At 39.2% G+C, this 15,577-nt stretch overlaps 1 protein-coding gene across 2 annotated transcripts in view; it reads left to right on the top strand.

Moving 5' to 3' along the window:
* LOC111074997 (rap1 GTPase-activating protein 1) overlaps positions 1-15,577 on the top strand; it is a 104,813-nt gene that overhangs the window by 4,012 nt on the left and 85,224 nt on the right. Inside the window, exon 1 of one of the 2 annotated variants that reach the window (XM_041594829.1) lies at positions 7,479-7,944. The exons of the other annotated variant lie outside the window; for it this stretch is intronic. Within the exon in view, the coding sequence (XP_041450763.1) occupies positions 7,640-7,944 (305 nt within the window). The 5' untranslated portion in view covers positions 7,479-7,639. Of the gene's footprint in view, positions 1-7,478; positions 7,945-15,577 lie in introns of those variants that run through there. 2 annotated transcript variants of the gene reach the window in all.

Below are 15,577 nucleotides of genomic sequence, written 5' to 3'. Positions count from 1 at the left end.
AACAAAAAAAAAAACGAAGCAATGAAAAATCTGCAGAGCACGTGAATTTCTTTTTCGACTTTTCGAAACGAGTTTTCAGGCCTGAAATGATTTCAGTTTTTTTTCCTTCGCCCCAGTTGTTGTTGTTGTTGTTGACTTTTCATTTTCGTTAACATTTTTTCTCAATTTTTTGTGCAGTGGGGAGTGGAGCTGTTTCATGGGGCAGTATCCAAGGTGCAACTTGCAAAAATATTTATTGGCCAAAAGTGTGTAGTTTCTGCATGTGAGTGAGTGTGTGTGTGTGTGTGTCGTGTCGTGTGTGTGGCTGCTGTATCGTGTATCGTTTGGCACCAGCTGCAATTTGTGGAATTTCTGAATTTCAGTGCTCTGGAGAGATAACGGGGCATATGGGTTCTGTGAAGAGTTTTGTTGTCCCAATGATAAATGGTGAGATGTAGGTAGTAGGAATAGCATTTGATGCTTGAGATAGAATTTTCTTATATTTTAAATTAAATATTTAGCAGTAGAAAATCATTTAATTTAAAATTGATCGATATTTAAGCGATTAAATATACAATAGTAATTGCTTATTTATCATATTCCAAATTTTAATAAGCTTGTTTTTTAATATTATTTAAAAGTTTAAGCGTAGTGAAACTTTAATTAAGCCTAAGATCATTTCTCTCTGTAATTTTTTCCCTGATTCTTCTGTATCAATGTGTGCCACTTCTCTCTTTCTCTCTGCTTTAGACTGTTGCATTTTTTTTTTTTACCATTTTTTCTGATTCTTATTTTTATTGCATTTTTGGGTTAAAAAGGTAAACGGACAGCTCATCAAATATTTATGCGAAAGAGCAAGAAGGAATATCTGATAATATTTCGGAGTGTTTGAATCGGATGTCAGATGTCCATCCGTTGAAGTGGGCAGAGTGGGGAAAAGTGTAGTGCGGAGGCTCCAAGTGAAATTCCGTTCGAGACGGCGTCGAAATGTAAATGAACTCGAAAAACAAATTGGCCTTGTCCCCCGCGCTCCGCGACTGAAGATGAACGATAATAACAGACAGCCGGGCGAAGAAGTGCAAAAAGAAGCGCACAAAAATAGCCACAAATAAAAGAAAAATAAAGCAAAAAAAAAAATAAAGCACAAAAATAAAGAATGAGCAAATACAAAACAAATGGAGAGAAAAACAGCTGCTTTTTGGGCGCACAATATTATATCTCTTGTATTTTGTGTGGTGTTTCTTCATTGAACCCTTCCTCATCTGTAAATCTTTTGCTATTTGTCCTCTACTTCCTTTCCCCTTTCCCCTTGCTGTTCGGCGCCCATCCTCTTCTTCTGACTTGTTGTCCCATTCATCTTTTGTCGCTGTCTGGCCCATCAATTGTCTTGTCATCTCCCTCCATGGCCCTCGCACTCTTTCGCTTTACACACACACACACACAGCCACACACACACACACAGTAGGCTGCCCACTCGAAAGTTCAAGTTGAAGTGCAATCCCGCACAAAAGCTAAGCTCAGACAGAAAGAGAGCGCAAAATGAGAGGAGAACGCGAAGATAGAGAGAGAGAGAGCGAGTGCGAGTGCAAAACCTTGCTGTGTCATTCGCCCTGCATTGATTTTGGATTCTGCCCTGCACAATTTACCGTTTTGCCAATGCGTTTACTGTTGTTGTTGTTGTTTTTCTGCTGCTGCTGTGTTGTTCGGTGTCTTATCTCGTTTTTTCAAGCTTCCCTCTCTCACTCCCCATTCTGTTTTGTCTGCAGAGAAAACACACGCGAAATTTTATATTAATTTATGGGGCGTGTGCCGTCGCGCCGCTTTCGCACGATGGCATGCATGGTGGCCCAGTGCCAAAATGTTTGTGGATACAAATGGATGGGGTGGAGAAGAGAAGAGTGGGATAGATAGATAGCTGGGAGAGGGGAATAAGGAGAAGCAGATAGAAGAAGGCAACAGTTTATGGGCGGAATGGGATTAGGAGATGCTGTGTGTGTGTGTGTGTGTGTGTTTGGTGGGAGGAGAAGAGACATCAGGCTGATGTCTAAAGAAGAGGGTGAATGCTCTTCCCCATACGTATACCACAACCCCCTCGCCAACCCTCTCTCTGTCTGCATAGTCCAATGTTTACACTATTTTAAATTGTTCCATATATTCCATACCCGTGGGTGATTTTTGTTTACGATCTGTTTACACCTGTGCAAAAAAAAAACAAGAAAAGCAAAAGAAAAACCCCCAACCAAAGCAAATGCCAAAGAGTTTTTCCCAGAAATTATTCAATTTTTATGTATTTTTCTCATATTTTAATGGGATAACTACATATTACAACATACGGGGGATATGAAGGTCGCGTGGCACAGATTGGACTTTGAAGTTTTCTTGTTTACATTGGTGATTAAAAGGAAATTGGGAACGAAAAACATTGCTGCAAAATGGAAACATAATGCCTCCTTCAAGGTCATGACTCGGGAGGAAAATGCTTATGAAAATGGCAATATGTTTTTGGGTAAAAAATATATAGTATTTATAGAATTAATTGAAGGGTAAATGATATGATGGCGGAAATTTATTGGAATTTTCCAAAGGTTATTGTAAATATAGAAGAGATTATTTAAGTATTTTATTTAACAAGGAAAATGTATGCAGAAATTCAACAGAAAAAAATACGTTAAAAAACTTCTGGGAAATATGGAAAATAAAATATGGCTTAATTGGGGGTAAATTATATCCCAAGGTAACATTATAAATGTTTTTTTTTAAACAATTGCAAAGTTTAAAAGTGTTTTAGAAACCTAAATTGAAATAATATAGTTGTTTATGTCTGGCAACTCCATAAACAAAGCTCTTCCGGCTGGTTTTAAGGTTTATTTTAGGCATATACGATATGCCATGAGATTATGAGATCAATTTTCAATGATTTTCAAGTGAAAAACTTTGGATTTATAAACAACTCAGAAATATATCACTTAGAAACAAAATTAATAACAAGTCGATAAGCAGCACTTTAAATATAATTTTTGTGTTTTATTTCCCGATGGGAATACAACAAAATTCAGTAAACGTTTTTAGCAAAAATTATTTTGAAAAACCCTGAGCCCAGGTTTTCCTATGAAGGAGTCTCTAAAATTAATTTATTTCTTATTTAAATATCACTTATAGCCAGAAATATTTCTAACGATTCCCCAACTCAATGGACATCCAGAGATACATTTAGAGTGCATGTGGCAGCGCTCTTTCAAGGTTGCAGAACCATTCAAAAACTGATTAGTGAGGCCCACAAAATTGGAAGCTGATTAGATAAGATACAGCATAATGGGAGATACATATAACAACCAGCCACCGAAGCGGAGTAGAAGCCAGAAGCAGAGACCACAACAGAAGTCACAATCGATTGGAAAATTCATCCCAAAAAAAAAGTTGTCGCCCCCAAAGGCAGTGGCACAAACAAAACCGACAGCTGTTAACGTTTGTTGCCCCAAAGATGGGGCCTAAATTTGTTTACAGCATTTTGTCGTGGCATAAATATTTGAACACGTGCAACGCACACAACACACAACGCACAGCAGCAGCAACAGGCAGCATAATATTCAGAGTAAAATGTGAAACAAAAAAACGACAGACGACAAACGACATACACAACGGACGACCCTCTCTATAGGGAAGTGTTTGCTTGTACCCGGAAATGGTACGCAAATCCCCAGCTTGGAATTTGGCCAAAAATGCCTGCCGGATGTTGCACGGAATTTAGAATTTTTTTCGGGGGTTTTCTCAGCACCAAAAGCAACGAATTTTTTGTACTAGAAATATGTTATGTATTACGATAAGAAAAACTTCAATCTCGCAGTTTTGTTGATAAGGAAATAATTTGAGTTCTTTGGTTGCTTTGGTTTAGCGTCTCAATTGAGTCACAGAATGTTGTTTTAGTGTGGAGATTGCGGTTCCTAAATGACGTATCGATATATGGTTTTGGTCTACTAACTGAAATCTGATTGCGAAACGTTGACGCAACGGTAATATTTGTGTGGGGGGCTCACAATATATGGAAAGGGAAAGGGTGGTAAATATTTACAGGGGGGTTAGCGAATGTTTGAGTATGTCGAGCACTTGACACAGTTATCAGTCGAATAATTGAGAGAAAATGAGGGTATACGATAAAATGATATATGGAACGAGAAAGATATAGGAGAAGTGAAACGGAGTGAATAAATAGAGAGAAAGTAAAGGAAAGAACACAGAGAAGGTGGGGGATTTAGCAGAGGGGGAGATTAATATTAATATAATATATAATAATATATAATATTATAATAATAATTAATATTAATAAACAATTGATTAATATTAATATATAATATAATAATAATATATTTATATATTTATAATAGTATAATAGTATATTAATAATAATATGTTAATATTAATAAACAATTGCCACACATTGCCACACATCATCTGCAAATGTATCTTGTATCTTTTTGCCACACATCATCTGCAAAAGTAACTTGTATCTTTTGTGACACACTTCATCTGCTGTAAAGTATCTCCCATATCTCTCTCTGTGTTGTTGCTTCATTAACTCAATCATACGCTGGATTTTTATATCATTTGCAACTCCACGGCTCACAATAAATCAATAAAAAGAAAAATGAAAAATTCCTAATTGAATGAACAGCAGAGAGTGCAAAAAAGCGGCTAGAACCTCCTCTAAAGAAAGACTGAGCATGGGGGGACCACCCACTGGGCGGTGCACCCCAACGTCCCACACACACACACACACGTAATTCTCTCGACTCACAACTCTTGTCTCTGATCTCTCACTCTCCCTTGCAAATCTCTTGACATTAATTTGAATGAATACAAATTTTTATAGATATTTCTTATAATTCTGTTGTTGTTGTTGTTGTTGCTGCTGTTGTTGCATGCCACCCCATAAATGGTTGTCGTCGTCGTCGTCTTGTCGTTGTCGTCTTGTCGTTGTCGTCGTTCGGGGGCGGTGGCTGCGGCTCAGCGACTGAGCGTCTGATTTAAATAAATTATTCTATATGCGTTTTTATAATGCAACAACAAAAAAACAACAACAACAAAATGAGCAAAAACCGCGCGGCAAACAGCCGCCCCATTTTTGTAGCTGCAAATTGTTTTCTATGCCACGTAATTCAATCTATTATGATGTATCTTTTTTATTTAGCACCTGAATTGTTGGTGTTTGCTTTATTATTTTTTGCTTTTCGCATGCGGAAATGAGGAATTTGCAACCGCGTAACGGAAGTTGCGTGTTGAACAAAAAAAAAAAAAAAAGATAGAGATACAAATAGAGGCTGTGTGGCAAGAAGAGGGATTTTTGTGTGTGGCAGCTTCAACATTTTGATTGCTCTTAATACGATTTTACATTGGGTAATTGCATTACAGCGACAGCAAAATATATCACTGTATCTCTGTGTGTGTGTGTGTGTGTGTGCTGCTAAATGTATCTGTGTGTGCTGCTAAATGTATCTGTCTGCCTGTGTATCTGCATCTTTTAGCCAAATGATTTGCCAAATGTTGCGTAGAAGATTTACAGATTTAATGCGAATTTGGGTCATCAACATCAACATCATCATCATCGAGGGGGAGCTGCTGGCATTAGTGCCACACAGATGAAGTAATGTATCTTTGAAATTCGCATGAAAATTAAGTAATATTTGTGGGGGGGAGAAAATTAATGAGAAAATGTGTTAATAACTTATGGGGTATTTTCGGGTTGTGTTTTGACAGAAATTAAACCAATTAAATGTGCACTCCGATATGGTTTATCCTTGCCTTTGGTGTACCTTTAATTTGGCCAATTTAAAGTGCTGGTTAAGTGGCAATTAGACAGTAATTGCGTCGAGTATTTGATTGGTTAAGTCTTTGGGAATGTGTTTGGACATGTTTATGGGTAGATTAATAAATTAAGCTGTAAGTTTGATGCATAAAATGCAGTAGAAACGCAAGGAAAGTGTTGCCTTGTATCTACAGACTAAAAGCTATCCTCGGGCGTAGTCGAAAGTATTTTTAGACCCATAAAAAATAATGGAAAGTAATTTTTTTTTAACCGAAAAATAGTCGAAAGTATTTTTAGACCCATATAAAATAGTCGAAAGTATTTTTTTAAACCGAAAAATAGTCGAAAGTATCTGCTCCGCTCTTCATGCTGTTCATTGCCACTGGCAGTTAACTCCCACACCGCCCACTCCAAGCCACGGTTAAGTAGCTTCTGCTGTTCGCCCCCTGCCATCCTTCATCCATGCTATGGTATTTTCCTTGGGTAAACGTCTTAGAGGAGTCTCCCCAGACCCCCTCCCCCTGCTTAACCATTCAGAACTCTCATAATGTACGCACATTACCACTTAAGCGAGAGAGAGAGAGAGAGAGAGAGAGAGAGAGAGGTGGTTGGCCCTTTCATCGTCGTCAACGTCATCCAAGCAGCGAGTGGAGCACCTGACAACAGAACGTAGCCACTGAGGCATGTGGCAAGGAATTGTGGCATGGCATGGGTTGCCAAGTTTTATGGCGGTTTCTGTTGCGATGATGGCCACACGAGAAGATGCCTTCAGTCAATGCCGTAAATCATAAATCATCGTAGGGGGCGCCGCAGCACTTGGACACGTGCCACACTGCCACTGCCACTGCCACAGGCATAGGTTGCTCTCGCTCTCTTTTGTAGGGATGAGGCATAAGCCAATTGTCAGTGGGGCAGGTTCAAGCACACACACACACACACAACAGAGTTTTCTTTGCCGCTTTATGAGGGTTTTCCTTTCTGCTTTCTGCTTTTCCTGCTGTTCTTCTTCTTGTCTTTGCCTTTTTTCCACATGTGTCTCGTCTCCCCCGTTTGCACGCATTTTCACGCGCTTTTCCTCGCCTCGATGGGCAGACGTTTTCAGCTTTTTTTCAGGCATTACTTTTTAATAACCAAACCCCCAACCCCCCAACCACCAACCCTTCTCTAATGTTTTTCTTTGAGTGATTTTGTTTGTTTTTTTTTTTTTTTTTTACCAAGCAGCAGAAATATTCTGTTTTTGTTAGCAGAAGTTTTACGACCATAAAGTTATTAAATTTCCATTCTTTTTATTGCGAAAAGTGTGTGCAGGGAACGCGGGCAGGGAAATTAGAGGTTTCCCAACATCGTAAAATGGGGGAAATTCATTATGGAAATTGTGCGGGGGCGAAACAGTTACAGCCGCTCAAGTGACCAATGAAAAAGCAAAGGCAAACGTCCATTGAAATTTAATTAATCGCCGGCAGGAAAAAAAAAAAACGGCCCAAAAGGGCGGGAGAGAGGCAGAGAGACGGCCACTTGATCTGATTTCCCAATTGAATTACAACCGGTTTTTCCCGGGTTTTCCCCCCCTTCCCACAGGAAAATGTAAAGTGAAAAAGAGTGAAAACGCAAGGAAAAACTACAAGAAACAAAAAGTGAATATTAAAAGGAAAATTTTAAGGGAAATTAAAAGGAAAAATAAATAGAAGAAAAAAAAACAAACAAACAAACAAAAAAAAGCCAAACCAAAAATACTTCAAAACCAAAAATCTAAAACCAAAATCATCAAAAACAAACCTTCAGTCAGTCAAGTCAGTCAATCATTGAGTCATTCAGTGAAACACAGGAGTCAATCGTAGCTGTCAATCCCACACATCAATCATGCTTAAGATACACATGCTCGAGCAGGTCGTCAACACGGAGAACGTCTGCGAGAATGCCCAGGAGCTATCACCAAAGCGGAAGGTGCCACACGGCATCGCCAGTGGCGGCATGTCTGGTGGCATTGGTGGCATTGGTGGCATCGGTGGCAGTTCCTCTTCGAATGGTGGCAGCGCCAAGAGCACACCCACTGTCTCTGCCACATCGTCGCCGCATCACCAGCCGACGCCGCCGCAGCGGCATATACATGTAACGGCCGGCGGTGGCAGTGGGAAGAGCGTCAGCCAGGGATCATCGCCAGCAGGGTAGGTAGCAACATATCTGTATATAGATAATGATAATGGTATCGGGGGGATCCACTAAACGAAAGAAAAATAAATGCTTAAATGTCTTTAAATTAAATTGAGATTTTAGCGAAGAAATTTCAAAGGGAATCAATAAATTTGTTGCCATATTTGGGTGTCAATATTATTCAAATTTTTTTTCTTTTTTTGTGACACAATTTAAACATATTTTAGTGCATTTTCTACACGTATTTGCCCCTGCCCTTTCCAACAGTAGCTCTTTTCACACATCATGCAGTGCATTAACAATTTTCCCCCATTTAGGCACACCTCAAAAACCCCCACACCCCACTCCACACACACACAATGAAAAGGCAAACACACAAAGAAAATAACTAAATTTGCGGTGAAATTTGTTAACTAGAAATCTGGGCATATGGCCAATAGGCAATGGGGAAAAGAAACGCAATGCAGTGGCCAATGGGCATGGCCAATGGGCAGACGTAGATAATGGGGAAAGGGTATGTACATATGTATACCTGATGGACGTTGCATTCATTATGACAATGCAACGCCGGCAGCAGCTTGCGACTGACGACCGCAGAGACCAAAGGAATGTGACAGCAGGGAAATTGCATCAACAGACACAACAAAAAGAGAGTGTTTTGTGGGGGGAAAGCAGCGCGTCTACTGCTGCTGCTGCTTTCGACTGTGGCTCATCAAAAAGGCATCCATCATGCCACACAGATTGTTGCACAAATATGCATGAGGAAAAACCGTTCGCTTGATCCGCAGGGCAAGCTGCTCAATTAGCCAAAATACCAAAGTACCCGGCGACAGTAGAGCGACAGGGAAATGGAAAAGTACCATTTAGGTGGAAAAAGAGTTGTGGGGGGCTCTGGGAAAATATGCATGAAAATTAATGGAGTTTTTAAAGAGCTATCGAACGAATTTTCTGTGTGATAAAATATACTTTTTATGCAACTTTCAAAGTTTTTTCAATTCTGAGAAATTACTATCGAGCACAAGCTCTCTTTTCTTTTTATTACCCTTTCATTTCATTTGGTAAAAGAATCAAAGTCTGTAGTCTGTAGTTGACATTATTCAGTCAATTAGCTTGCTACAAAAGTTACTTTGCTGCTTGTGTATCTAATACTTATTTCAATGGGAAAATTGCCATAAGTTTCCAGCAGCTTTAGCTCACTTTTTGTAGAGAGCTTTTGATGGACAATATGCCCCATGGAATTCATTGTTCAATCGTAAGTTGCATAAGTTCTGGTAGTTGCAACAGTTTCCTTTACTTTTACTTTGCTTTGCTTTGTCTCTTTTTTTTTTCTGTCTAAGTAGCTATATCTTTTCTCTGTCCAGGTAGCTCTATCTGCTCCATCTTTCACCTGCCACACACAGCGTTTTTTGTGTGTCCATTCTGTGCTTCATTTAATTCGCTCAATGCAACAATTGAGCGTCTTTCAAGCTCATTTTACTCATTTCTTTTGGACTGCTTTTGTTGGTCAGTTAACACCCTCACAGCCACACCTTTCCTTGGCATTTTCCTTGGCATTTTCTTGGCATTTGTTGTGTGGCTGTTTCTTTTCACTTGTTATTTTCGCATTAGACTCTCGCGGTAATTGATATCTAGCGGTTGGTTATGGCTTTCTGCCTGTGAGAGCGACACATCAAGGCAATGGGCTAAGCCAAAGGAAAAACCATAGCAAAACTGTACGCAAAAAACAATGGGGCATTAAGCTCTTGAATGTGGGCGTGGCCCTGGGCATAGTTTTGTTCATAATTATCATTGTCACAGTTTTTCCAGATACAAAAGCAATGGATTGGGGCTGGGGATGGCGGGTTGTATATATATATGATTTTCATTTTCTATGAACTTGACAATCAAAAGGGATTTTTCCCAAAAGCAGCAAAAGGCTGGGGGCCCTAGGGGCTTTTCTTCTCTTTTGTAAACATAATTTACAAAACATCCAAAAAAAAAACATAAACACTTCCGTTGGCGCCCCCTCAATCCTTCGTGTGCCCCACCCCCCGCTACAGTTTTCCCTGTGACTTGTTGGCTATTTTTGACTTAATTACTTGAAGACTTTTTGGGGCTTATGGGCATCTCTGTCTCTGTCGTTGCTTGTAGCCATTATTTATGCCTCGCATTAGTCGCATGGCCCCCACACTACCCTTCCCGTGCCACAGCTTGTTTCTCGACAATTTTTGATTTGATCTTGAGGCACAGGCACAGGCTGGCTGCACTGCTGCTCTCATTATGCCACCATTCCAGCCACATTGGAGTTTTTTTTTCAGGCTGTGCATCTTCAGCTTGAGCTTCATTCCGTGGCTCATCTCCATTTCGTTTCGTTTCGTTCGAGTTCTACAGCTACATGACCCCAAAACGCTGCCAAAAGGCGGCCAAACAGCGGCGGCAGTGGCTGTTGTTAGCCCAGTTAGTAGTAGACAGACAGTCGACAGAAGGCTGGCCTGTCTGTCTGTCTATCTTATCCATTCCACAAGCAAATTGGAGTTCTCTTTCGGTTCGGTTCGGTTCTCAGTTCAGTTACGAGTTCTATTTGGTTTTCTGTTCTACACATTTTTCCAGGCTAATTTCTATGCAAAGATTGAGCCAAATAACTGGACAAAAGCCAAAGCCAAACAACAATCATTATCTATCTGTATGGTGAAGCGACGACTCTTGACCAGGCCAAAACCATTTATCACTTTCCAATTTTTTAAACATTTTTTTTTTTCTGTTGCTTTTTGTTTTGTTTTTTTTTTCTGTTTTTGTTTCTGTTTTTTCTGTGTTTGTCTTTAATTTTGGGGGGATAATTTGGCATGTCAGCGGCTTTAATATCGCAGCATGAGATTGGTATCTTATCTTCTTTGGGATTTGTGTGTTGTCTCTCTCTGGCTCTGCCTCTTTTTTGGAGCTGTTTTGGCCCCCTTTTGGACCCAATTTCGAACCTATTTTGAAGGAACTTTTGTGGGTGGTTTTTGGTCTGCTGTTACAGTGCTGGTTTGACATGTTGAGCAGGGCACCATAAATATTTGCATACTCAAAAATTGGGCAGCATCGAATAATGCAAAGTGCTGCGCTGACAGTGGCCTCTGCCAATATTAGACAGGGTTTACTTTTGGACACAAGAGTAGTTACACTGGCAGCCAACATTATAAGGTTTTCAGGTGTTACTCTGCTACCGAATAAGTACAGTATTTTTGACCCACTCTTGAGCAATTCTCGCAGTCTCTCGCACTCAAAGTCGCGCTCAAATCCCGCACTCCGCACTCACAAAAAAAGTGCCCGCATGTGCCTGTCCGCCTACGCAAACGCATTAACGGTTGTTGTCCTCCCAGCACACGACTCAAAACGAAGGCGAGGCAGAGAGAGAGAGAGCAAACTTTTGTTTGTGCTTATCGGCTGATCTGTACGCGTGTGCGTGTGCGTGTATGCAAGCCACACACAAAAACAAAACTGTTGCGCTCTTCGTGCTCTTCTGTTTGTTCTCTCTAAAGGTAAATCAAATGTGAGTGCGAGCGAGTAAGCAGTAGAACTTCAGTTTGGAGGACCAACACTGGCCTCCAGCAATATTATAACAATGAAAGCTGAGCTTCAGCCCTTAACAGTGGCTGTAGCTAACATTAGTCCAGACTTAACTTTAGCCACCAACTAAGGCAGAAACGAGTTAAGAACACGTAAGAAGAACAACTAAAGTTGGCTCGGATTTAGTTGCTTCAACTACAAAGTAGGTTATTGGATTGAAGGACTTTGCAGGACAAAAGGACCTGCACGTGACTTTCGAGGGAACTTCACTTTGGACTCGACTTCGCTTATGCCACAACACGCCGCTGCCACATGCGCCGTAATGCCGCAAAAACCTGAAGAAACCAAAGCGCCCCCTCCTGCTCTTCTCCCATGACTTATTGTACGTGATTCTTGGCTAAAAAAAAAATGATAGAGAGAGAAACCCAAAAGGCTCGAATCTTGATAAAGTGGGGAGACGGAGCACCCGAGGGGCCAGCCAAAAAAAAAAAATAAACTTGTCATTGGGCCAAGTGCTTCGACAATTGCCACAGAAAAAAAAAAAAAAAAAAAAAACCGAAAGACGTCGAATGCCAAGTTCACGATTGGATCTACGATTGCAGCTCAAAATTCGAACAGGAAACCTATCTATATGGGGTGGGGGGCGGCGGCGGCACAGATCAATCGATGGCAAAGGCTTTGGCCCTGTAATCGCTCTAAATTTTGTATAATTTATTACCGCACTCGAGTGACAGGGCAGCTTCAGCTCTCTGGGGCACATGAGTGGGTGCCCCAGCACCAACACCAGCAACAGCGCCCAACCCCATGCCGGGTTCAAAGATGCTGACAAACAATTAAATTAATGTCAGGGCAGGCAAAAATGCCTCAGGGAAAATCAATAAAAAAGAAAGAAAGAGCACAACAGAAAGAAAGAGCAACCTTTGGGTTGTGCGTGTGTGTGTGTGTGGCATCATTTTCCATGCCACTGAACTGTGTCTGGGAGTCTGGGAGTCTGCTGCTTTGATGGCTCCACTAATTGGGCGAAACTTCAGAGGCAAACGAAAAACGCGTTGGTTCCATTTCGAGTTCTACGCCTAAGAGGTGAGAGATGAGAGCCTTGCTTGCCTCTCTCTTTGATTTTTTCTCAGCGAGATGCTAATTTATGCCCCCAGCCCTCCTCCCCACCCCAGACACAAAACTGATGTAACTTTTGTTTTCTATTTGCTCCACACAAAAGTCACCTTTGTTTTCGCAGCAAATATAAAGAAAAAAATCCATTCATTGTCTGGATCTGCGAGCTGCTGTTTCCTTATGACTTATGCATGAGGCAGAGGCATTGGCAGGGCCAGATTCAGTGGTTTTTATGTTGGAAGTTTGTTGGGTTTGTGGCACACACTTCAACCCATCCATCCATCCATCCATCCATCCAACCCATTTTGCTACTGTCTAACATCGTTTCGAGCAATTAGCCAGATTGAAAGATACAGCTACAGATTGATTGGTTGATGGAATGGCAGGCCAAAGATTAAATTCTGAAGGTGTGCAAAAGTAGTGGGGGGCAGCCAAAAGAGGAAAAAATTGGGCCGTGTTTTTGGGTCATGATTTTTATTGGTTTTGAGATGAAATTAAAAGAAAAGAAATTAATTGGAGATCGATTTTAGTTCTAGATTGAAGTATGAGTAATACTAATGCAGGAATGCAAAGGTTTTTTAGCATATTTTAAATGTCTGAATATCTGAATCTAAATATCGGAATAAAATTTATACAATAATAATAATAAATAAAAATAATATAAATACAAATAACTTAAAATATATTTAAAAAATAAAATAAATACAAATAACCTAAAATAAAAATAAATAACATAAATAACTAAATATAAATAAAAATAAAAAATAATAATAATGGAATAATTTATTAAAAGTAAATACAATTAAATTAAATAAAATTTTTTTGCTAAATTTGTCTACAAATTCAATAAATTTATTAATAGAATAACATGATTTTTTGTATTTGAGATCAATTTTAAAAGAATATTTTGAGGAAGGTTTTTTGCATATTTAAAGCAGTTCTAGAAATTAAAATTAAAGTAAAATTCGAAGGCATATCCCTAGTCGCCTTGAAAATATATATAATTATTTTCATTATTTTTCCCAGCCCCCAGCAATGGGGCTACACCTCCTTCTCCCACTAATTAAAACAGTCCCAAGGAAACACCTAAAAAATCCTGTTTTCATTGGCACTCAAATTGTAATCGCAAATATAAATCAAAGATATAAAAAATATAGCATAAAATCATCAAAAGAAATGTGTGTGAAAATCAGCGGAAAAATCTCTTGGCCAACGACTGCTCATCCAATTTTCCCGCTAATGAAGTGGAAAAAGCTAAAGATGAAAATGAAGAAAACTTAATGGCCAAACCAACGACAGCGGCAGAGGCAGAGACAAAGACAAAGACAAAGACAGAGCCAGTGCCAGTGCTTTTTGTATGTGTTTATGCTGCAGAAGATGCATCCAACAGATAGATGCATATCGGACGTCATTGGGAGGCTGCTTCACTCGTAACCCAATTATGAGGCGCAGCTCCCTACCCCTACCTCCTCTCACACTCTTCTTAGCTTTTCCCCATGGAGCTTTGCCAACAAACAGCCAAGAAAAACACTTTTGAACAACAAGTGTTGGCACCCATTCCCGGGAAAAAGATGGGGGAAGGAAACCAACGCCGAAAGAAGCAGCAGAAATCTTTATGAATTATTAATTGGAAATTGTAAGCCCAGACAAAAGATGCAGTGCGGGGGGGGGTGGGGCCATTGGGGTGGAGCGCAATGACAAAGTTATAAAAGTTAAAATCACTTGGTACAAACTTTTACATTTTGCGGTGGCTCCAAACAGCAGACTGTTGCTGTTGGCTGTTGGCTGTCGTTTCTGGCGTTGTTTGATGGATGCAAATATCAAAATTGATGTGACAGACAATTTTCATAAATGGGTGAAGACTGTACGAAAAATGGAGTGAGCATGAAAATATATTTGATGGCTGTAGCTCTCTAACTACTCTTCAAGAGGGAGTATTTACTATGGCAGTTGCTATGCGAAGAAGTTATTTGATTTGGATGAAACTTTATAAATTTTTAGGAAATTAGATTATACTAATATTTTAGTTTAATATTTAATATTATATTTAATATTATATTTAATATTCTATTTAATATTTAATATTATATTTAACATTTAATATTATATTTAATATGTAAAATTCTATTTAATATTTAATATTATATTTAATATATGGAATTTAGCTGGATTATTTTAAAAGAGAAATAAGTCATGGAAATTTTATCTAATGTTTTTTTAGTGTGAAATGATTATAATTATCCATCCGCGAAAAGTTTAAACAGTTATATTACAACACAGTTTAATTATTGCTTAATAATAAATAATAATAATAAATAATAATAATAAATAATAATAATAAATAATAATAATAAATAATAATAATAAATAATAATAATAAATAATAATAATTTTTCATAAAATCAAAGATACTTTTTTGTTCTAAAATTTAATCTTTGAACCAATACTAGTAATACCTTCCCCGAAAGGGTATAGCTGACTCAAACTCGAGTGCAAGTGTTGGTTTTGGTGGTTTTGTCATTGAACTGTTTGGTGGTAGCTGAAGCTATTGTGGGGCTGGGACTGGGGCACAAGTGTAATCGCAGCCTGGGAATGGTATGGGAAATAATGGAAAAGTTTACTCCATTGAAATAAAAGTTCTTGCCACAGCGAGAGAAAAGTTCATTTTTCCTAAAATGAGGTTGAGACCCCGAAAAAACCCGAGACCGAAGCGAAACAGCTGAGCAAACGGCACCCATTAACTCAGAGCTCAGATGGAAAGCATTTCCAAACCAAGCCATCAGCGACGCCAAAACTCAATGCAGCAAAACAGAAAAGTAAAAAAGAATACTCGTACAAGTTAATTACATTTGTGGCAACAAAAAGTGGCAGCGCAGCAGACAGTGCAGTGCAGTGGCAGAACGATGTACAAACATTATACATATTTATGGAGATATATACTATATATAACGTTTACATGAAAAATATCAGTCAGTGGGTCAAACAAAAGCAGCAACGGCAGCAGGCCGC

Source organism: Drosophila obscura, unplaced genomic scaffold (assembly GCF_018151105.1).
Source record: "Drosophila obscura isolate BZ-5 IFL unplaced genomic scaffold, ASM1815110v1 contig_37, whole genome shotgun sequence".
Lineage (NCBI taxonomy): Eukaryota > Metazoa > Arthropoda > Insecta > Diptera > Drosophilidae > Drosophila > Drosophila obscura.
This window is presented reverse-complemented; position numbering and strand designations above follow the sequence as displayed.